Source organism: Ursus arctos, unplaced genomic scaffold, assembly GCF_023065955.2.
Source record: "Ursus arctos isolate Adak ecotype North America unplaced genomic scaffold, UrsArc2.0 scaffold_12, whole genome shotgun sequence".
In the NCBI taxonomy this organism is placed as follows: domain Eukaryota; kingdom Metazoa; phylum Chordata; class Mammalia; order Carnivora; family Ursidae; genus Ursus; species Ursus arctos.
The window spans coordinates 48,052,989-48,078,235 of NW_026622786.1; the positions used below are offsets into that span (position 1 = coordinate 48,052,989).

General features: G+C 37.8%; 1 protein-coding gene and 1 pseudogene across 4 annotated transcripts in view; both read left to right on the plus strand.

The window, feature by feature from the left end:
* The window catches only part of PTGER3 (prostaglandin E receptor 3), a 176,974-nt gene that overhangs the window by 99,729 nt on the left and 51,998 nt on the right, over window positions 1–25,247 (plus strand). Inside the window, exon 4 of one of the 4 annotated variants that reach the window (XM_044383736.3) lies at window positions 22,746–22,787. The exons of the other annotated variants lie outside the window; for them this stretch is intronic. Within the exon in view, the coding sequence (XP_044239671.1) occupies window positions 22,746–22,749 (4 nt within the window). The 3' untranslated portion in view covers window positions 22,750–22,787. Of the gene's footprint in view, window positions 1–22,745; window positions 22,788–25,247 lie in introns of those variants that run through there. 4 annotated transcript variants of the gene reach the window in all.
* Window positions 577–1,903, plus strand: LOC123000987 (glyceraldehyde-3-phosphate dehydrogenase-like; annotated as a pseudogene).

The window sequence follows — 25,247 nt, forward strand, 5'->3', positions numbered from 1 at the left end:
GCTATGGAATTTTAGGTAGTTTGGTATGGGTAAAACTTAGGATACATATGAGAGGTTGGAAACTGGTAAAAGATGAAGTTGTACATGTACTTAGGGATTGAATTATAAGAGGTATTTTATATTATATAAATATAAATATATTTTACATTTATGTAAGAGGTATATTTCATGGGGGTGGGGTTAAATTATGGTAACAAATATGTCTCAAAATGTAATACACATTTTTGTATTCAAACATAACAAAACACACAAAAGTTTATTTCTCCCTCTAATGATAGTCCAGTGTGCATGTTACAGATCCACTAGGAACACTTTTTCACACAGTGGTTCGGGGGCCAGATTCCTTTCATGTTAAGGGTCTCAACCATGTGTCAAGGCTGGGGTGCTATGTCCAGCACTTTCTCTTTAAGGTCTGAACCAGCAAGTAGCTTTTGCTGAGAACTAGTCAAATGACCTCTTCTGGTTGCAGGGTTATGGAGGTTATGATATCATAAGGGAGGTTGCAAATAAAAGACTTTCATGGCATAATTCCATTATGGAAACATTTTATACATAGGAGCTCTATCAGTCTTATAAGTCACACTAAAGAATCTGGGTTTTAGGCTCTCTGCTCTCCGTGTTCGACAGACACTGCATCTTCTAGTGCAGTGCCAGCCGCGTCCCAGAGACCCGATGCTAAAGGTCGAAGAAAACGAATTTGGCCTTATTGGGCACCTGGTCACCAGGGCTGCTTTTAACTCTGGCAAAGCGGATATTGTCACCATCAGTGACTCCCTCATTGACTTCAACTACATGGTCTACATGTTCCAGGATGGTCCCACTCATGGCAAATTTCACAGCACAGTCAAGGCTGAGAATGGGAAACTTGTCATCGATGGAAAGCCCAACTCCATCTTCCAGGAGCGAGATCCTACCAACATTAGATGGGCGATGCTGGTGCTGAGTATGTTGTAGAGTCCACTGGGTTCTTCACCATGATGGAGAAGGCGGGGCTCACTTGAAGAGTGGGGCCAGGAGAGTCCTCATCTCTGCCCCTTCTGCTGATGCCCCCATATTTGTGATGGGTGTGAATCATGAGAAGTATGACAACTCCTTCAAGATGGTGCAGCAATGCCTCCTGCACCATCAACTGCTTGGCCCCTCTGGTCAAGGTCATCCATGACAACTTCAGCATTGTGGAGGGACTCATGGCCACAGATCATGCCATCACTGCCACCCAGAAGACCTGCCTTTGGGAAGCTGTGGTGTGATGGCCCAGGAGCTGCCCAGAACATCATCTCTGCTTCTACTGGCACTTCAAGGCTGTAGGCAAGGTAATCTCTGAGCTGAATGGGAAGCTCACTGGCATGGCCTTCTGTGACCCCACTGCCAATGTGTCAGTCGTGGATCTGACCTGCCACCTGGAAAAGTTGCCAAATACAATGACATCAAGAAGGTGGTGAAGCAGGGATCAGACGGCCCCCTCAAGGGCATCCTGGGCTATACTGAAGACCAGGTTGTCTGTAGCAGTGACTTTAACAGTGACACCTGCTCTTCCTCCTTCAATGCTGGGGCTGGCATTGCTCTCAATGACCACTTTGTCAAGCTCATTTCCTGTTGTGACAATGAGTGGGGCTACAGCAGCCAGGTGGTGAATGTTATGGTCCACATGACCTCCAAGGAATAAGAGTCCTCTAGACCACCAGCACCAGTGAGAGAAAGAGGAAGAGAGAGGTCTTCAGCTGCTGGGGATTTCTTGCCCCATCTCCTCCCCCAATACACTGAGAATCTCCCAACTTCCACAGTTTCCACTCCAGACTCTCTGACGGAGGGGAGGGGAGCCCTACCTTGTCATGTACCATCAATAAAGTACATCAATGAAGTATACTGCATCCAACAAAAAGAAGAAGAAGAAGAAGAAGAAGAAGAAGAAGAAGAAGAAGCAGCAGCAGCAGAGGAAGAAGAAGAAGAAGAAGAAGAAGAAGAAGAAGAAGAAGAAGAAGAAGAAGAATCATCATCTGAGTTTTATACTGAGAAAGAGGGCATGACTTTGGGAGTTTTAACAGGAATGACATGACTAAATTTTTATTTTATTTTTTATTTATTTTTCCTTTTTTCAAGCTTTTAAATTTCAATTTTAAAATGTAATGCTGGTAGCACCATAAAGAAAGGACTTGTGGGGCAATATTAGAAGCAGATATAATATTAAGAAGGCTATTTTGTCAATTCTGGCAAGTGGTTCTGAATTAAGCAGTGCCAGTAGGAATGGAGAAGATGGGTCAGAGTCCAATGATATTTTAGAGATAGATTCATCATGACTCCTGACTGATTTCTTATGAAGAGAGAAAAGGAGGAAAATTCTAGGTAACTTGTGATTTCTGGCTTGGGTGAATGAGGAGATTTCAGTAACATTAAACAAGGAGGAATGGGTGCAGAAAAGGTTCAGTTTGAAACATACTGAGTTTGAGACTTCTGTGGGATCTCCAAATGGCAGTATCCAATGAGTTTTTGTATATATAAATTACATTTTTCAGGAGAGAATATGAGGCTTAAAATAGATTTTATGGTTATTACAGTAATGATGAGAGGTAGTTGAAAGTACTTATGAAAGGGGTCATCCGTAATAATCATAGATTTATGTAATGATATAGGAATGTTGATTTCCAATTCCACTTTAAACCAAAAAAGGGTTTTAGGTAAAAAAAAAAAAAAAGAAAAAGAGTCTAAATAATGCCAAGTTATGAAATCAGTAGGTTATCTACTTCATAGTATTTAATGGCAAAAAGAAAACAAAAAGTTCCTGCCAAATATCAGATTCAAATACCATAAGAAGATAATCATCATAAAACAGAAAATCATTACAAGTAAGGGGGTGTTTTCTGAACTTGAGAAGTCTTCATGCATGAGTACTGCCATTATTACCTGTACAGTCAATGAAGTACAGATTTAATTAAGAACCCTATGTTCTCATAAGTATCCATCAAGCTTGTTGACAAAACTAGAGGCAGCCAATTTTGTCCTTCCTGGCAAATAACCAGCTCCTTTCTGGAAACCCTGAATCATTTATATTTATATTTTCATTAACTTGTTCACTTAAGGATCATCTCAATGTAATTATTAGTGATTAAAGATGATCATGTGACCCCTGAGTGAAAAATATGAATCAAAGACCCCAATAAAAGATCCCATTTAGGTAATTTTTGTTGTTGTTGTTGTTTAAGATTTTATTTATTTATTTGAGAGAGAGAGAACACAGAGGGAGAAGGAGAGGGAGAAGCAGACTCCCCACTGAGCAGGGAGCCAGATGTAGGGCTCCATCCCAGGACCCTGAGATCATGACCTGAGCTGAAGGCAGACGCTTAACCAACTGAGCCACCCAGGCGCCCCATAAGTGATTGTTAAAAACTGCCAAATAAACGACTAAATAATAACCAGATGTTAGAAAATGCTTGAAATTTCTTTAAATGATATTACCAAATTCAGGAAATGAAAATGTAAGGTGTTTTTTAAAGTATGGCACCGTCATTGGGTACTTCCCCAAATACCAGTATTTCCTTTCAGTCAGGATCATTAGGAGAATTTTGTAAATCATCACCGTAATTTTAGTAAGGGTCACTTACAAATCATACCTGAGTTTAATTGTACTGAGAAATTCTACAGGGATTTGACTTTAGCCCTGTCTAATCTGGTGCTCAGGCTCAAGTGTGATGTTTGGGCACTGATTCATATTTGATGTATTACCTTTTCATCCCCTTCTGAGGTCTGATTTCTACTTTTATTTCTATATCACAAAGTGTTTTAAAGAAGCCTTTTCCTAAAATGCATCCAGATCCTCCCTCATTCTTTTTAAAAGAGGAGGGATATACATAGTATCTCAAAATAGATATCTATAATCCAGACTGCAGAGTCTTTTCATTATAGAATTTGAGTTTGGCTCCAAAATGTCATCTTTTACCTCAAAGTTAAAAGCTGATAACCTTGAATAAGGGTTAACTCTTACCTGATTTTGATAGGAATGAAATTATAGAACTAACTTGCTATTCTTTGGAATAATATAAAAGTGAAATGTACCTGAAATCAAAACTATCCAATTGCTTTATATGATGCATACATATAATAACTTTTATATGCATAAATATAATTAACTTTCATGTCTTTAAAAGTGTCCTTCGGTTGCATGTTTTATATTTAATTAACCACGTAAAATAATAAAGAAGCATCATGGATTTCTTTAGTGGACATAGAGAGTCACTAAGCTATGTAAATAGGCTTTCTGGGGGGAAGTTCAACTTCCAATTGAACTGGAGATACCTAAAAGGCAATCTCGAGTACATCCACATTTGCAAGATCATCACCTAATTATTCCTTTTGATGTTCTCCAGAAATTTAACTGATCCCTTTTGCACAACATACTGGTTGTGGGTTATGTGGCTTAAATTATATCCACATGCTAAGGACTTTCAAGTCTCTCTGCTCTTCAGACTTCCCACCTCCACAGCCAACACCTGGTTGGACATCACTGTCATCTTAATTTCACTCATAACCGGCTTCACAAAGCGTGTTTCTTCCCTGGGGCTCCCCATGCCCTGGCCGCCAACCTGAGAATCATCTGGATGCCCCTCCTGTCGTTATAGTCACATGTGCCAATTCTGCCTCTATTTAATGTCCTCAAATCTGTCCATTTGTCTCTTTCCTCATTGCAGATAAATTAGTTCAAGCACCCTTATCTCATGGCTTACTCTAATGCTTTCTTGCTGCCCCCAGCCTTGTTCCTCCCACCAACCCTCAGCTTCGCTCACCAAATCTATTCACTGTGTAACCAAAGTGACCGCTTCTCCACGTCAGTTCCCCGTGCTGCAGCCAGAGAGATATTTCCAAAGCATAGAAATAGTCTTGGCACTTTTCTGTCTAGAAGTTTAAGAAATTCTCATTTCTCCCAGAATAAAGTCCAAACTTACTAGCACCACATATATGATCCTTAGTAATTAGGGCCCTTTATATCTCTATTCTATTATTTATTTAGCTCCGAAATATACCAGCCCCCTCTACAGGATTTTGGACTTTCTTGAGTGTTGTCCCCACCTCAAACCCTCCACCCACTGCCTTATCTTCTACTCTCTTTCAGGACTTAGCCTTAATTTTATTCCCCTAGTGACTCTTTTCCTGACCAACCAAGGTTGGGTTTTATATTCTTCCCATGTATTCCATCAGCACTCCGTTCTTACCCCAACGTTCTACTTCTCACATCATATTTTCATAATCAGTTTATTTAACTCTCTTCATGCACTTCAAGCTCCTTAAAGTCCTCATTGGGGGCAGGAACTGTTCTTTCTTTCTTTCGTTCCTTTTTTTTTTTTAACCAGTGTCTCCGCAACGTCTAGCACCAGCTTCGAAATATAGTAAGCACTTAGTTAATATTCACTGATTGCATAAATGGAAACTAAATAGATGTTCTTTAGAGGTGACACGTGCATACATTTGATCATTGGCTGTAAACATGATTCCATCTTAGTAAGGACTCCTTTACTAGTTTGTAACTGACACCAAAGTGGGCCCAGGGGAATCTAGGAGCAACAAGAAGCAAAGAAAGCAAGGGCTTAGGGTAAGAGTTTCTAAACAGAATTGCGGGTAGGCATCAAGAGCAAACTGCCTTCAAATCTAGGACTTAGGTTGGCTCTAGTGCCTAATATACAACCTTGACTTATTGGTGCTGAATAAAGAACGCTTTGAAGATGAAAGAGAGATGGTTAGTCTCAGGGTCAATGGACAAATTACAGTTGCTTTGTTTTTCCTTGGTTCAAAACCAGCTCCTAGGAAATATCCGTGCTCCACACATTTTCCCCAAATCCCTCTTCTACTCACTAGAAGTGACCTTCGGCAGGTTACTCAATTTCTTTTTTTTTTTCAGATGGAAAAACAAAGATAATAACACCTGTTCATTACTGCCAGGAATAAATCATATAAGGAAATTGCCCCAAACAATAACTGGAATAAGTGTAGTTTTTTACCTTGTATCAAAAAATGTGACTTTAGAAAATTGCTGATGGAGCAAGCAAGTGGAGAATCTGACCATGGAAGTTTGAGAAAATGGAGGGAAAAACAAGAAAGGTTTCTTCTGGTTCTTTTCTGTGCCAGCATGTGGGAAAACAGCAGTAATGTCCTCCTAAGTACTAAGAATAGAAAATGTGCGACAATGCGTAGCAGCTGACTCATGTTTTTCTTCAGGCTTTCATTGTGCATTTGGAAGTGTCTAGGAATAAAGTATGACCTGTGTTTCCTGTGCTCTGATGACCTAGGTTGCCTGCGATCCAAGGGACCAAACCCATGTGAGTCCCGTAAAGTACTCAGGGTCTGGTCATTGCACACAGCACCTTTATTAGTTGTGCTCTCTTGTGTAATAAATCTGGCATGCTGAGAGAACATGCGTGCTGCATTGTAAGTGCTAACTTAAGTTGTTAGAGTTATGACATTAGAAGATAGTTCACACCAAGTAAGTGATGTTTATTGTATAGTTTATTGAAAAAAAGTTACATGGTCTATCGAAAACACTGCGTTATAGGCATCTTTGCTGACGCTAAATAGAAACTACATCAGCTTATACCAATTCTAGCCCTGAATTTCCAACTGCCACAAGTGAGTTTCACCTACTGTCCCTCCTCACCCAAAACTCATGTATTTATAAGCATAATCTTCCTCTCTATATTACACTGAGACCAATTACAGTCTCTAACCCTACTTTCCATGTTTTAAATGATACCTACCTCCTACATGATTTGAATCAGTTTTGATCTCTACTAGTTTTAGTCCTTTTATTTTGCTTTTTTAATGTTCAATTAGCCAACATATAGTACATCATTAGTTTTTGATGTACTGTTCAATGATTCATTAGTTGCGTGTAACGCCCAGCACTCATCACAACGCGTGCCCTCCTTAATATCCATCAGCACTGCAAATTTATCACACATGGATCTGTTCTCAAAAAACTTGATGCTTTCACATCCTAACCCCAACCATGCTGAGCTTCTCACTTCTTGAAAGACCATGTATCTCTGTGACTTCGTGTAATCCCTTTTCTTAGCTTGTCTTCCATCCCTTTCAAACTGGCAAACTCTAATTCCTAGTTCTATTAACCCCTCTTCTGTAGTTTTCTCTGAATTTTTTGGTAGTTACCACTTTCCATACCATCTCTTTGCTCCCGTGGATCACTGAACTTAACAATACCATTGAAAGTATCTGTGTATGAATATTCTGAACTCCTAAAGGCTAGAAGCAGGTCACATTTATATTGGTATCCCTAGAAGAAGCCAATATATCTCTAAAAATATTTTTGAAAGAGCACCCAATTCTTTATAAAATATTGTAAAAGCAAACACAAACCATAAAACTGAGCCAAAACAACAGAAAAGAAATGTGTTAAAAATAAAACTTTTACACAGAATTTTCATATTAATAGAACCTGGAATTTTGCCTTAATAGGAGTGTCTGCCTGACAGATTCAACTGATTTTTCAAAGTCGTACATGACAATTCAGTGTACAAGTTTTATCTTTAGTACATTTCTTTTTTTTTTCTTTTGGCCCTTGCGCTGCCCTTAGTTTTGGTGTCAGTCAGGTCACCCAGCTAGTAACCAGACCACTTTTATTAGAGAATCCTGTATCTAGTGAATAAGAAATAAGATCTATCTATTAAACCATCTGAGGTAATAATTAATAATTATTATTATTATTATTTAGGCTAAAATCATGCCAAATGATGGAAAAATAATTTTTTTATAGTTTCTGCTTATAATAATAACTGAGCAGAAAGAGTAGGCAAAAGGAAATGAGAAATGCCCCTGCTTAGTCTAAATTAAACTACCTAGGTGAAAATTAGAGGAGGAAGTAAAGCAATATTTAGATTTGCTTGTGTATTTAAATATGTGCAAACAAAACTTCATCTTTGATGTCACCTACAGTGAGAAATTTCTGAAATTAGCTCCCAGAGCCTCTTATTAACCCATTTCTGTCTTTAACGTACTTCCTTCCAACGTTTTTATTCTTTTTCTCAGACCTCCTAGATGCTTTCTTACACTTGACTTTAGGATCCAGGGATCTTGTTGGGCTCATAGTAGACAGTCTTCTCTCTTTATCTCTGGTTTAAAATATAAACCACATGTTTATATAAAGCACATTGGGGATCAACAAGTATCTTAAAGAGCCAAGAAGAGAAAGTTGAAAGCTGCTAGGTCAGAGGAGGTCAATTTGAGGAAGCAATCATTGTGACAGCTGACATTACAGCTTGTAATAGGCTTGGCCAGCTGTTTCTTATGGAAGTTTTGTTTCTGTTGTTATGGTTGCTTCTGCCAGGACAGGAGGTCTGGAGAATGTTTTAGAAAGCGTGCTTTTCATAATTCAAATGATAAATCATCTTATGTAACTATTAACTTTATTTATATCTTCACACTGATGTAGGAGCATTCTCTGGATAATATTACATGTATTGCCCGTATTCCCATATCTATGGAGATATCTAATTGTCCCTACAGTTAGGCCACAAACATTTTTATTGTTCAATATTTTAAAAACCCTATGCTGGTGATGATGAGCCAATTTTGCTGATGTGGGAATGAAGCAGGGAGAGACCGAGTTTCTTAAGAGCAAACGGAGTTAATGTGAAGCTGCAGAGTCAGGGGACATAGAAGATTAAAAGAAACTCAGCTTTGCCAAACTAAGTCTCCTTAACAGAGGTAGCTGAATTCCTGAAGCGAAGCCAGTCACTTTGAGATATGTGTCTTATTTATGGTGCAACGTTTTCACAATGATGTATATTACTCATGTGTATGCGCAGAGACACAAGACAGTGAGACAAAAAAAGGAGAATTCAATAGGCCAGTTTGTTGGGTAGCTTTGGTACAAGTCTTGGTTGCGATCGTTTTGACTTGTGGATAGTTTACTGTGTGGTCTGAGGTCCCCCTTCCCAGGTCATAAGGAGTTAAGTTTTCTAATTTTTATCTGTGCTTCTGATGAACTCGGGTAATAAAATTCTGTTCTTAAGTCACAGAGACACATATGGATCATTTAGTAGACACAATACGGCCCTGAAAGAGAGTCAATAAAGATTTTTTTCTTCCCTGATTTTCTATCAGAATTGAATTGAATCCTCTGATAAGGCAGGATAGCACCATAATGTTGGGTAAACCAATGAACATTTCTAAGCCTCACTTTTCTCCTCTGTAGCAAGGGGGTAAGGATCCTTGGTCTACAGGATTGTCAGGAAAATAAAATGAGAATATATGTGAAGAGGTTAACACAAAGACGGTGTATAAAAGTTTTCAATAAATGGAGCTGTTACTATCGCCGTGAGAACGATGAAATCTTTGAAGATTTTATTCTCAGCAACTAGAGACATCCTGTTCTTCCATGTGCCTGTCGTTTACGTGCTTAGAGCATCCTTTAACTTCTCAGTCAGCTACCATGAAAGAGACTGCCCCACCGACTGCCAACGGCTTGCAGGGTTGTTACCATTTTGGAGGCTATGGCAGCAAATCAAAAAGTTAATACTTCCCTAACTTCTGAGTTCAAAAAACAAAACAAAACAGAACTCTGCCATTATCACTTCTGAAGTCATTATTTCCAAGAACACTTAAGCACCGAAAGAAAAAGTATACAATGAGTCTAGCTATTAAAACTGGGTGGTTGTGACTTTTCTTACTCCCAGTGTTTGCTCAAGGACCAGATTGTTGCCAATGGATGAACAAGTAGAGTCTTTGCTTCTTAAGCAGTCATTCCCTCCTTTCATGTTCATAGCACCTGTTCATTTGGCATTTGTTATGTGCTGGTCCCAGGCAAATAAAAATGAATCTGAGATCATCTCTGCCCTGCAAAAAAACCATTGCATTGTTTAATGATATATATTTGGGAAAATACTGCAAATATATAAATTTATTTCAGCAAACATTGAGAAGAACATTTTTCAAAGCACAGTACTATGTGGGGAAGATAGTCAAAGGCATGATGTTTTCCTAGTAAGTTAGAGGATGGGGAAGATTCAATTAAAATCCAGGAAAATTAGTGATCGCAGCCACAGCAAGGAATAAATAAAGTGTTATGAGCGCTCAGAGAAGATACAATTTATTCCTATCATAGATGAACCTGCAAGCCTTCTTGAGGCAAAGGAAACTGCTTCGGTTCTTGAAGGATGAAAATTGGTTTATTCACTCATCCATCAAGCATTTATGAAACCATTTGTAAGTGCTAGGTACTATAATATGTATCAGAGTTAGAAGATACAGTTTTGCCCTTCAGAAGCTCATGGTCTAATTATGGAAAAGAGAGACATGTAAGCGAATAATTACAATTAGTGGATTTATAATATTAAAGTATTAGTAATATACTAATTAGATTCTAATCTAATTTAGTCTTGTTACTGAAGGAGACCCTGATTCTACCTAAGGTCTACAATCGTGTGTGTCTATGCGTATGTGTGTGTAGATGGGGGATCTGAAAAGTCTTCATAAGGAAGACGTTTGAGTTAAGTCCTGGAGAAGGGTAAGACTTCAGCAAGGTGCCCTGGGGACTGGGGACACAAGAGCATTCCAGGTAAAGAAGGAAGGAAAACTGGGGCGCCTGGGTGGCACAGCGGTTAAGCGTCTTCCTTCGGCTCAGGGCGTGATCCCGGTGTTATGGGATCGAGCCCCACATCAGGCTCCTCCGCTAGGAGCCTGCTTCTTCTTCTCCCACTCCCCCTGCTTGTGTTCCCTCTCTCGCTGGCTGTCTCTCTCTCTGTCAAATAAATAAATAAAATCTTTAAAAAAAAAAAAAAGAAGGAAGGAAAACTGCAAAGAAAGTGTCTGTTTTCCAAAGAAGACATACAGATGACCAACAGACACATGAAAGGATGCTCAACATCACTCATCATCAGGGAAAGACAAATCAAAACTACAATGAGATATCACCTCACACCAGTCAGAACAATTAAAATTAACAACACGGGATATAACAGGTGTTGGTGAGGATGCGGAGAAAGAGAAACCCTCTCACACTGCTAGTGGGAATGCACACTGGTGCAGCCACTCGGGAGAACAATTTGGAGTTTCCTCAAAAAGTTAAAAATAAAACTACCCTACAATCCAGCAATTGCACTACAATGTATTTACACAGAGGATACAAAAATACGAATTCAATGGCATACATGAACCCTGATGTTTATAACAGCATTATCAACAATAGCCAAATCATGGAAAAAGCCCAGATGTCCACTGACTGATGAATGGATAAAGAAGATGTGGTGTATATATCCACTAGAATAGTACTCAGCAATAAAGAGAATGAAACCTCCCATTTACAACAACATGGATGGAGCTAGAGAGTATTATGCTAAGTGAAGTAAGTCGGTCAGAAAAACACATATACCATATGATTTCATTCATATGTGAAATTTAAGAAACAAAACAAACAAACATGGTGAGGGGAGTGAACAGAGGAAAACCAAGAGACAGACTCATAACTATAGAGAACAAACTGATGGTTACCAGAGGAGAGGTGGATGGGGGGTGGGGGAAATAGGTGACAAGGATTAAGGAAGGCACTTGTGATGAGCACTGGGTGTTGTATGGAAATGTTGGATCACTAAATTCTATGCTTGAAACGAATATTCCACTGTATGTTAACTAACTGGAATTTAAATAAAAACTTCAACAGAAAAGAGAGTGTCTGAGTATAGTATGAGATGGGGAATGAGATCTGGGTGTGGGAATGAGTGTGTGAATTGTGATTTAGACATGAAAGAGAAGAAGCAAAAACTCAGGTAGGGACCAGATCATGAAAGCCTTTGTACTAACCCACAGGGAGTCCCTGAGGTGGCTACAGTGAGCTCAGTGGCTGGAAGCTGCTGTGGGCGTCTGGGTCAACACGCTCTAGCTGGGTTCAATGCTGCAGGCTTCAGATTCCCCTTACCCACTCCCAGCCAGCTATGTCGAGAATATCCAGCTATGTTGAGAATATATACACTCCCGATTTCAGAAGCCCTGAAGCCAAAGTCCACTGGCATTTCTTGACATACTTTGGGAACATAAAATAACACTTTATTCAGTTTGGAACTGTTTGCTTCATCTTTAGATATAAATGTAATTTAGGTCCAAAAATCAGAGACATAAAATAGGACTATATAGCTGGAAGTGCAGTTTAAACTGATAAGAGATTTCTATTTTTTGAGCAATAATTCAGGAATGGTTTCCTCTACCTTGAGTTGCTCAAAATAACTAACTTCCTTTGTTCTTGGAACATTAGCATATTTGTCCCTATTTCATTTACTCATTCACTAAACTTCCCCATTGGTAGAAGTCTTACTGCAAATACTGTTTATTTTTCCCTTTCTACTGGAGTTTTCAAAGATCCAATAAATTATGGGAGATAAATTACAAGTTGAAAGTATTGCTTATTTGTCCATCTAGTTACTAGTAACATAAGAAGCAGTGGAGATAAGTGCCCTTCCTTAAAAACTTCTGGAAACTTGGTAAAGAATTACCTTTGCATCTGTTTCCCAGTTCACCACTCTGACCTAAACACCATTTAGAAAAACTGGTTTAGGGTGAAAGCAATGTCATTTCATACAGAGTGATGTGTGTCACAAGTATTCGATTAACCAGGGTGGCCAAAGACAAAGTTAATTATTTGGTCAATATTTTACTAGGTTTTTCATTTATTACCCAATTAATTTTTAATTACTATTTTCTATTCTCTCCACATCTGATGTTTTATAGAATGTGCTTAAATTGTAAGGTCAACCGCAAAAGTTAACCCAAAGATTAAATCATATTTTATCAGAAACCTGTACCTGGCCTGATTCTTGTAAGGCATGCTTGCAATAAAAGAAAAAAAAAAAGATGACTTTAGGGAAAAGAACCACTTTTTTTTTTTTACCCTTAGTTGCTTTCAAATTGCTTTTTATAAAACTACACTGAGATGTGACGAAGGGATAAGCTTTTACATTTTGAAGGTAAAAGGGGCCTCTGAAAATGGACTTCACATGAAAAGTGCTGAATCAAAGCACAGCTATGCCTATTAGTCTTTATTAGTACTTTATTTCATAGCTTTGGATTAGTCATTAAATATAATAAAAATCATTAATAAAATAAAATAAAATAAAAATACCAAAGGACTTATATGTTTTCTACGACAGAACAGAGCATTCTATACAAGGCCAGTTTACACAGCTCTAGTTTACAGCTATCTTGAGGAATGGAGTTCCACAAAACCTGTGGTCTAGGGACTTTCTCAGTTCAAAGCCACTAGCAGTTTTGCTTAAATCAAATCTTAGAATTGGACTCCCTAGTTCCCACATTGTTACTATGTGTGTTTTTGAAAAAAACAAACAAACAAACAGTATCAGGTGTACAATAGAGGGATTCAACAATTCCATACATTACTCAGTGCTCATCTGGATTAGTGTACTCTTAATCCCCTTCACCTATTTCACCCATCTCCCCACCCACCTCCCCTCTGGGAACCATCTGTTCTCTATAGTCAAGAGTCTTTTCTGGTTTCTCTCTCTCTCTCTCTTTTATTCCTTTGTTCATCTGTTTTGTTTCTTAAATTCCATATATGAGTAAATCATATGGTATTTGCCTTTCTCTGACTTATTTCACTTAGCATTATACCCTCTAGGTCCATCCATGTTGTTGCAAATGGCAAGATTTCATTCTTTTTTATGGCTGAGTAATATTTCATTGTAGACATATACTGCATTTCTTTTTTCCACACATCTATTGATGGACACTTGGTTTGCTTCCATATCTTGGCTATTGTAAATAGTGTTGCAATAAATATAATAATGTTACATTATCTTTTCAAATCAGTGTTTTCATTTTCTTTGGGTAAATACCCATTAGTAGAATTATTGGATCATATGGTAATTCTATTTTTAAGGTTTTGAAGAACTTCATACTGTTTTCCACAGTGCTGTACCAGTTTGCATTCCCACCAACACTGCAGGAGGGTTCCTTTTTCCTCCACATCCCTGACAACAATTGTTGTTTCTTATGGTTTTGATTTTAGCCATTCTGACAGGTATGAGGTAATACCTCATTGTGGTTTTGATTTAGTTTCCCTGATGATGACTGATGTTGAACATCTTTTCATGTGTCTGTTGGCCATCTCTATGCCTTCTTTGGAAAGATGTCTGTTCATGTCTTCTGCCCATTTCGAATTGAATTATTTGCTTTCTTGGTGTGGAGTTGTATAAGTTCTTCATATATTTTGGATATTAATCTCTTACTGGGTATATCATTTGCAAATATCTTCTCCCATTCAGTGGGTTGTCTTTTTGTTTCCTTGATGGTTTCCTTTGCTGTACAAAAGCTTTTTATTTTGGTGTAGTCCCAATAGTTTAATTTTGTTTTTGTTTCCCTTGCCAAGTCTCTCCACATCTTTTAAAACAGATCCTACTACATTAGTAATTGCAGTTAGACATATTTTTTAAATTTTAATTCCATTAGAGTTAACATACAGTGTTAAATTAGTTTCAGGTGTACAATAGAGGGATTCAACAATTCTATACATTACTCAGTGCTCACCATGGTAAGAGTACCCTTAATCCCCTTCAGCTATTTCAGTCATCACCCAACTCCTCTTTGGTAACCATCTGTTTGTTCTTTACAGTTAAGAGTCTTTTCTGGTTTGTCTCTTTTTTTTCCCTTTGTTCATTTGTTTTGGTTCTTAAATTCCACATGTGAGTGAATTCATATGGTATTTGTTTTTCTCTGCCTCCTTCATGGTGGACAGCCTCTAGGAATCCAGTACAGGTCTCTTCACCTTTTTATTTGACATGCTATTTTTTAAATAATCTCATCTACTTCTCTTTCATTTCCATTATTCCTAAGCAAACTTCATATGTTCCTGCTGCCATAAGCTTCCACTGCTAATGTCACCATGATAGTACTCACTAGGTTGAGTACTTGTGGCTTATTCCATGTCAGACTCCTTCACCTAGATTAATAGTCAAGAACAGAGTTGCAGTCTCTTTCATTTTTGTATCTCTAGTATCTAGTCCAGTGGCAGCATGTAGCAAGCCATATATATATATATATATATATATATATAATGAATGAACAAATGTAAAATGATAGGAATAGCATTTTATATAGCTGAGAAGATACATGAAGTATCACAAGAAAAGCCTGCATACTCTGGAGGAAAAGCATTATACAAATTCAAGGTATTAGTGTGTATGATGTCATTTAATCAATGGTGTTTTAGCAGCAATGTCCACAATAGCCAAACTGTGGAAGGAGCCGAGATGCCCTTCAAAAGACAAATGGATAAAGAAGATGTGGTCCATATATACAATGGAATATTACGCAGCCATCAGAAAGGATGATAACCCAACATTTGCATCAACATTGACGGAACTGGAGATTATGCTAAGTGAAATAAGTCAAGCAGAGAAAGACAATTATCATATGTTTTCACTTACTTGTGGAACATAAGGAATAGCAGGGAGATCATTAGAAGAAGGAAGGGAAAAACGAAGGGGGGGAAATCAGAGGGGGAGGCGAACCATGAGAGACTATGGAATCTGAGAGACAAACTGAGGGTTTGGATCATCTCATTTAATAATAGGTATAAATGTTACTTTTTACAGAAGAAGTAAATGAGGATCAGAGAGATTATGCAACTTGCTCAAGGTCCTACGGACTCAAGTCACAAGTCATTTATCACCCTTCCCTAAAAATTGTTTTTTAATCATTACGCTATTCTACTTTGCCCTGGCTTCTTCCCAGGAGTTTTGAAAGGATCAAATGAGATAATCTAGGTAAGAACATTCTATACTTTTAAAAACTTTACCCGTTCAACAAATATTTAGTTAGCACTTAGCACATTCTTTGTTCTGTAGTAGATACCAAAGGAAAAAAAGATGAATTATAAAGTCAGCATCTGGAAGATCCTGAAATCTTGTAGAGAGACATAAATACCTATAAAAGACAGTAACACAGTAGTGACTGCTTTTTCCCTTGGCTTGGAGTCAGGGAAGACATCACAAAAGAGATGCCATTGAACTCTAATATATGAAAAGATGGCTAGGAGTTTTCCAGGTAGCGACTGTCCAAAGCAGTGGAAGCAGCAGGAGCAAAGGCAGAGGAGGTAAAACACATGATATATAGGAAATGGTAAGTCAGCCCTTACAGCAAAGTACAGGATGTGGGGCAGCATGCAGCAGGAGATAAAGTCAGAAAGAAGTGTAAGTTACAGGCAGATTATAAAGGACTTGGGAGTTTTGGGTTCTTTTATTGGGTTAATGGTTAGCATAGAAATGTTCTAACTAGGCAAGTACTATGATGCTTACAATAAGAATAGTAATAATGATAATTAATTCTATAACACTGATTATGGATAATATTTATAGAACACTTAATTTGTGTCAATAACTACATTAATACATGCCTGATTTACTTAATCTTCACAGTCACCCTATGAGGTAGGCACTGTTTTTACTCCATACACTATGCTCTCAGTCACACTCCCAAACTGTCCCAACAGGGGTGGCTTCAGAATGTCAGCACAGTAGGAGATGAGGTGAGATAATCCTACTGGTAGGGATGAGGGGCTAGGAGATTGGCTGTTTTGTTTTGTTTTCTGAATATGCATTTACAGAGCAAACACATTAGTTCTTAATTTATTTGAGATGGTTCAAGAGGACTCTGGTAGAGGTTGGGAGGTTAAAGTCTTTCCTTCCAAAGCTTTCTCAGGGTGCCATCACTGTGAGGCACTATCAAACAAGAGGGTAGATTTACTGGGCATTGTTACCAATTGTGAGCACCTGCAGCACTCCACAGAGCTAATGGAGGACACTAAAGGCACTGAAGTGCTCACAGTAACATGGTTGGTCCAAACCTACGACAGGCTTTGAAGCATGGACAACTTATTTATGCATGTGCTCTTGTGTCTTGAAATCACCACTGACCATAGCTGTCTGTTTATAATTTTTTATTTAAATTCAATTTAGTTAACATATACTGTATTATCAGTTTCAGTGATTTATCAAGTGCATATAACACCCAGTGCTCATTACATCAAGTGCCCTCCTTAATGCCCATCACCCAATTATCCCATCCCCTCACCCACCTCCCCTCCAGCAATCCTCAGTTTGTTCTCTATAGTGAAGAGTCTTTTAGGGTTTGCCTCCTTCTCTGTTTTCATCTTATTTTATTTTTCCTTCCCTTCTCTTATGTTCATCTTAAATTCCACATATGAATGAAATTATATGGTATTTGTCTTTCTCTGACTAATTTTGCTTAGTATAATACCCTCTAGTTCCACCCATGTTGTTGCAAATGGCAAGATTTCGTTCTTTTTGATGGCGGGGTAATATTCCATTATAGATATACTGTATCTTCTTTATCCATTCATCTGCCAATGGACATCTGGGCTCTTTCCATAGTTTAGCTATTGTGTACATTGCTGCTATGAACATTGGGGTGCAGGTGCCCCTTCGAATCATTGTTTGTATCCATTCTGCTGACCACAGTTTTGCACAACAGCAGACACAGGATGCATTTAGTCATGCGTTTCTCATATGCGAAGTAGTAGGCACTTTTAACTCCAGACTTTTTACTGCCACTCCAAACCAAAATAAATCTTATGGGCAAAAACAGCCTTTGTTCCATGTAGAAAATATTCTGCCAGTGAGAATCTATGTATTACATATGCACTATAGGGAGGCTGGGTATGAGTTAGTCACGTTGGAATTCCTAGCCTCACAGCTCCACTTCTTTCTCCACACCAGGAAACAAGCTGTGCTGGGTCATATTTCTAATGAATGTCCTTTGGGACAGGCAGAAGGGTATTTGTCAGAGACCCAGAAACTTCCTCCAGGGACATCCTTCTCTGTCCATATATTTACTTGGACAATAACATGGACTTGGCAACTACACAGATCCTGTTGTTTAGGCCTGCACAGATATGTGTTGTTAGCAAGAAACCACGTGAAATGAATGATGACCCAGATTTGGTAACAAAGAAACAATGCCCTGGGGCTGGGCACATACTGAGTGCCTGTCAGACACATACTTCTGACAATTCCTCCTTTGTACATTCGGAAGTGTGCACATGTTTTTCTGGGTATATCCCTATCTCTGCCACTAAATTGTATGCCCACTGAAGGCAAAACTTTTCTATTTTTTAAAAATTCCTTGTACTTAAAATAGTACTTACAACATAATAGACTCTTCATAAAACTCTTTCACTCATTTGTGAAAAAAATATTGAGCACCTATCATTTATTTGCAATTCAAATAAATAAGTGAATGAGTGAATGAGTGAGTGAAAGCAAAAGCAGATAAAGAGCTAACAATAATTGCAGTGTCTATAACTAAACTTTACCAGCTTCCTTAATCATCTTCTCTGTCACCAGTGTACCTGTAAGAGTTAGCCTTGTATAGAACTTGTGTTGAGTCAACAACATACAAAAGTTGTGAGGATTCTTGATTTCTCCTTTAGTGCTTCTTGTCCTTCTCTCTCTAACCACAACCTAATGCTCAGTAATAAAATACGAAAAACAGATGCCGAATTCAGGATCCTTGTTTCAGAGCATAGAACAGAAGCTAACAGTTACTTTGCTTTTAGCATATGTTCTTTCACAAGTTATTTAATTCTTAAAATAACTATCTGAAGTGGTGGTATCATCCCTATTTTACATCTATAAGGAAACTAAATTCACAGATCTCTTAAGAAACAGAGGCAGCTTTTTTCCTGTTTTGTATAATTGTTCATATATGTGCTTTCCCCTCTTAACTAGGGTTGTTGAAAAAGGTTTTCTTAACCAAAAAAACCCCTCAATCCTTGGCTTTGTGTCTATCTCTAAAATTCCCGCATTAGTTATACTTTGGGCTATGGACATTGATACTATATGTCAACATGCAAACATAATCTGGGGGAAAAACAAAGTAAACCATAATTAATCATTAACACCTTGTTCAGTTTGGTTTCTGAGATTTCCTTTAGCAAGCAGAACCCCGAGAAAGTGAAGTCTTGGTCCAAATTATTTTGAAGCTCTGCCCAGTCACAGCGAGCCTTTGGAGTCCTAATGAGCGTATTGCAGGAGGCGTAGAAATCCGCCAGTACTCCATTCTCTAGCACATTGAGAGGGCTGTCATTAAAAATACAAAATTGACCAAAAGATTGGAGAAGTGCACATGAGAAGCTTAGTGTGGAGTAGAAAACGGATCCTCAACCTCTGAAGTTCCTCCAGCGACTCTTAGTCTGTTTCCCGAACATTCACTTTACATTGTCACTTGTATTCTTTGAAAAACTTGGAGCGGTTTGTACACACAACAGAGAAATTGAAACAAATGTCAGGATTAATCTTGGCCCCAGGAATTGCCACAATCAACAGAGCCTCTGGAAAGGACAAAGAGGTGACCGTGAGCCAGCCCTGCCCCAGTAAGGTGTAGGGCTCCTTTGTCATTTGTAAAGATACATCTTACCACCATCAGCTGGTAGAATTTAAAATTTCTGATGAGATGTTTAAGGTCACTTTGGATATCCACCCTAATCTATTAAAATACTTTTCAAAAAAAAAAAAAACTTCAACATTTTATGTGAAACTTCCTTTGCAACTTTTCTGGCTTCTATTTTTCTCTCTACTGCATGGAGTATAAAATAGTGCTTCCATTAAATGTAGACTCAGCAAGCAATAGCCTTATCCTCCATTCATTTTCTTTTTTTTTTTTTTTTTTTTTTTTTTTTTTTTTTTTTTTTTTTTTTTTTTTTTTTTTTTTTAAAGATTTTTTATTTATTTATGTGACAGAGAGACAGCCAGCGAGAGAGGGAACACAGCAGGGGAGTGAGAGAGAGGAAGAAGCAGGCTCCCAGCGGAGGAGCCCGATGTGGGACTCGATCCCGGAACGCCGGGATCACGCCCTGAGCCGAAGGCAGACGCTTTTAACGACTGCGCTACCCAGGCGCCCCCTCCATTCATTTTCTTTAACATATCAGCTATAGCAAAACTCAAAGTGAAAAATAAGTATTTTTCTTCAATAAAAGCAGAGATTAAAAATGTGTATTTAGCTGCCTGAATTTTAGTTACTGTAAATGATAGAATGGCTGAATGATTTCCTGCCTGAATTGAAATGATAGCTAGTCATTTAAATTCATACAAGTCAACATACCAGACAGGTGCTGAAAATCTAAATGGTGTTCTACCTAGGTAAATATGTTCTGTAAGATATGTTTTCCACTCTCTGTGTTTATTGACCAGCTGTGTTCCCGAATTTCTCAGCTCCTCTTGGGTTACTGGAAGGAAAAGATATTTCATGATAGGTTCTGAGAATTAGGAAAAATGAAGGAGTGGGTTCTTTATAGCATGACCCAAAAGACCATCACCGGAATGTACAGACTGGGGAAATATTCCAGGAAGAACTGGCTAAATTATTCCTTTGTCACCATTTCAGAATTCAAGATTGCTTTGGGTTGGGTTAGATCCCTGCAGCCTAAATTTGCAGGACAGAATTGAGGCTGTGGTTCAAATGATTAGAGAAATAAATTGTGATGGGGCTGGCAGGTGGAGGAATGGAGATAGGGATGTGGAACCCATGTTTTACAGATGGCCTCCTTGAACAGAATGTAGTATTATTCCAAATGAGCCCAGAGAGCAGTTCCAGGCTGTGTTATTTATGATTCACCTTACTGAAAATCGGGGCCTCTGTTTTTATTTCTGGATAAATTTCCAAGACACTATGCCTGTTTCATTGATACAGATATTTTAAACTTAAGGGTAACAGCAAAATTGTCCCTTTTTCTCTGTTTCTTTTGCTTGGGCATTTGTGTCCCATGTATCTGGTATTTAAGGCAGTCAACCTATATATTAGCTATTATCATTTGTTTCAGGATCTAAAATAAGAAGTGTACTACAAATTGGAAGCCTATGTTCATGCTCAAAACCCAACCACAGAATCAGCATGCTAGTGTTGCCAGAAGCCATAGGACAGTCCATTCTAATGTCTTCTCGTTCTTGATGAGGGAGAGAGAGGACCCAGAATTTTAAAGGGACTTGTCCAAAACTATAAAAAACATTTAAGTACAGGGCACTGAGATTCTTTTTTTTTTTTTTTTTAAGATTTTATTTATTTATTTGACAGAGATAGAGACAGCCAGCGAGAGAGGGAACACAAGCAGGGGGAGTGGGAGAGGAAGAAGCAGACTCATAGCGGAGGAGTCTGATGTGGGGCTCGATCCCATAACGCCAGGATCACGCCCTGAGCCGAAGGCAGACGCTTAACCGCTGTGCCACCCAGGTGCCCCGGGCACTGAGATTCTGATCCTATAATTCAGGTCCAGAATGATCAATACATACTCAATACACTTAAGATGCTAGACAGTAAAGGTAAATTCTCATTTGGGAACAAAGTGAACAACTTCCAAACTAGATTGGCTTTGAGTTTTGGCAGAAATTGACCAAATGAACAATTATATTCAAGGCTCTTAATAACTAACACTCAAAAACTGTTAAGTTTATTCTTTTAGAGACTGTTAGCAAGTTGGCAGAAGACAATCAGGCTCCCCAAACTAAACTGATACAACCTGACTCCAAATTCGAGGATCCTAACCAGTATGCTATATCGTATCCATATCTTCTCCTTCTCAGTTATTTTTTAAAATAATAATTCTTTTGAGATCTTTGGAATTCTTAATCAGTATACTTTCTTTCCAAACTCTCCATTCGTGCATTTGTTCAACTCATTTATTCAACAGACATATAGATGTTATCACATACCAGGATGCAAAGATGTACATAGCAACTTTTCTCCTGAGAGTTCGTAGCTTCATGAGGAGAACATAGATTGTAACAGAAAATTACAATTCAAATATCTGAGATTGAAGTTCATATACCCTTCAGAATCATCTGCACAGTTCTGTGATTTTCTCTAATAATGCAGATTACAATGTGCTCTTAGGTCAGTGCTCGTCACACTAAACTCAGGAGGTAGGAGAATAAACAAAGGTCCCAAAGAGGCTAAAATGATGTCAGTAAATCTCAGGGATCATATCTGTCTTGTTCACCACTGTGACTTGCACATACGTTCCTGACATACACCGGGGGCTCAATGAACATCTGACTGAAAGGGTGAACATAGCCAACAAATGCCAAAACTGGGCCTTATAAACAGGTGTCCTAATCTTGAGTCAGGATTTATTCTGTTGCATCCATTTGCTATATCAGCTGTGAGCATTACCTCTCTTTGCTCTTCAGAGCAAGGGCTCTCATCTATCTTGAGTCCCATCTACTTGAGATAAAGCATTCCAATTAATTCATGCTTATGAAGCTATTAATATATTAACAAACTTAAAAACAGTCTCAGTTGAGATAGAAGATGATTGGTTCTCTAGATATTGCATCTCTGTTGAGTACGTAATTTTTACCAAGGGGTCCATCAGATCATATCAGAGAGATGATCACACTGCTCCCTTGTAGTAGGCCAGCCTTGAGAGTCCTGTGGCAAGGTTATGAGAACAGTGAGGAGCCAGAGATGTGGCATTTTCTAATGGCAAACAGCTATAAATTTGTTCCTGAAATGCCCATGTTTTTCATCATTAGATGGTGGACATTATACAAATAATGGTTATGATGATATCAAGGATGACCATAATGATGTTGATGATAATAAGAAAAAAAAGGATATCATTTATTGAGATTCAACTATGCTCCAGTGATGTGGCAAATCATTTGCATGTTATTTCAAATAAGTCTTAACAATTCCATGACATAAATAATATTATCAATTTCAATTTACAGGTGATGGAAGCACAAGGGCTTCCATTAACTCCAAATATTCAGTAAGTACAATTTATCTTTAAAAGGATATGCTGTTGTCCCTTTTTTTTTACTCACAGTCGCATCCCTCTATTCCCGTTCTATACACACATGGTATTAGATAGAATACAGGTTGTCAGCTATTACAAAAACCAAATGAACAGTCAATTTAGCAAAATACTGAAAACCGAGCAACACTTCCTAACTCATTCTGTGAAGTTGGCATTACTCTGATACCAAAACCAGAAAGAAACATTGAAAGAATATGAACCATAGACCAACATCCTCATGAACACAGACACAAAAATTATTTTAGAAATTTTAGTCAGTCAAATTCAATGATATACAAAAAGCATAACACATCATGACTGAGTGGAGTGGTCCTAGAAAAACAAGGTGGCTTAACATTCAAAAATTGATTAATGTAATTAATCATGTCAAAAGACTAAAGAACAACCATATGATCATCTCAATGCATGCAGAAAAAGCATTTGAAAAAAATATAAGACTCTTTCCTGATAAAATCTCTCAGCAAACTAGAGGTTAAAGGGCGCTTCCTTAATCTGGTAAATGGCATTAATGAAATTCTGTAGCTTAGTATCATCCTTAGTGGTTAAAAACTGAGTGCTTTCCTCCCAAGATAAAGAATGAGACAATGTCTGTTCTGTATTCCATATTGTACTGGAGACTCAGCCAGAGAAATAAGGCAAGAAAAAGAAATAAAGGACTCTGAATTAGAAATAAAGATAAAACTTTCTTTATTCACAGATGACTTCATTGGTTATGTAAAAAAAAATCCTAAGGAATTTTTAAAAAGCTATTGCAACTAACCAGTGAGTTTAGCAAGGTTGTAGAGTTAAATTTTATTTTATCTTATTTTATTTTAATTTAATTTTTATTATAATTCCAGTATCGTTAACGTACAGTATTATATTAGTTTCAGGTGTACAATAGTGATTCAACAATTCTATACATTACTCAGTGCTCATGATGATAAGTGGCAACCACCAGTTTGTTAAGAGTCTGTTTGTTGGGTGGTCTCTCCTTTCCTTTGCTTGTCTGTTTTGTTTCATAAATTCCCCATATGAATAAAATGATATGGTATTTGCCTTTCTCTGACTGACTTATTTCACTTAGCATCGTAGTCTCTAGATCCATCCATGTTGTTGCAAATGACAAGATTTCATTTTTACGGCTGAGTAATATTCCACTGTGTGTGTGTGTGTGTGTGTGTGTGTGTGTACCACATCTTCTTTATCCATTCATCTATCAATGGATGCTTAGGCTGCTTCCATATCTTGGCTATTGTAAATAATGTTGCAATAAACATAGGGGTGCATATATCTTTTCAAATTAGTATTTTCATATTCTTTCAAATACCAAGTAGTGGGATTACTGGATCATATGGTAATTCTATTTTTAATTTTTTGAGGAAACTTCATATTGTTTTCCACAGTGACTGCACCAGTTTGCATTCCCACCAATGGTGCAGAAGCGTTCACATTTTTCCACATCCTCACCAACACTTGTTGATTTCTTGTGTTTTTTATTTTAGCCATTCTAATACATGTGAGATGATATCTCATTGTGGTTTTGAATTGCATTTCCCTGATGATGAGCGATGTTGAGCATCTTTTTACATGTCTTTTGGCCATCTAGGTGTCTTCTTTCAAGAAATGTCCGTTCATGTCTCTGCCCATTTTTATTTGGATTATTTGGGGTTTTGTGGTGTTAAATTTTATAAGTTCTTTATATATTTTGGTACTAACCCTTTATCAGATATGTCATTTGCAAATACCTTCTCCCATTCAGGAGGTTGTCTTTTAGTTTTGTTGATTATTTCCTTTGTTATGCAGAAGTTTTTATTTTGACGTACTTATTCCCAATAGTTTATTTTTGCTTGTGTTTCCCTTGACTCAGGAGACATATCTAGAAAAATGTTACTATGGCTGATGTCAGAGACATTACTGCTGGTGTTCCCTTCTGGGATTTTTATGGTATCAGGTCTCATATTTAGGTCCTTAATAGTTTTGAGTTCATTTTTGTGTATGATGTAAGAAAGTGGTTCAGTTTCTTTCTTTTGCATGTAGCTGTCCAGTTTTTCCAACACCATTTGTGGAAAAGACTTTTTCCTATTGCGTATTCTTGCCCCCCCTTCTCAAAGATTAATTGACCATTTATATATGGGCTTATTTCAGAGTTTCATTTATCTGTATGTCTATTTTGTGCTGGTACCATACAGTTTTGACTAATACAGCCTCATAGTATATCTTGAAATTTGGGATTGTGATACCTCCAGTTTTATTATTACCTCCAGTTTTTTTTTCATTATTATTATTATTAAGCAATTATTTTACTGCTTTGGTTATTTGGGTCTTCTGTGGTTCCATACAAATATTAGGAGTATTTGTTCTAGTTTTGTGAAAAATGTTGGTATTTTGATAGTGATTGCATTAAATCTGTAGACTGCCTTGGGGTTATGGA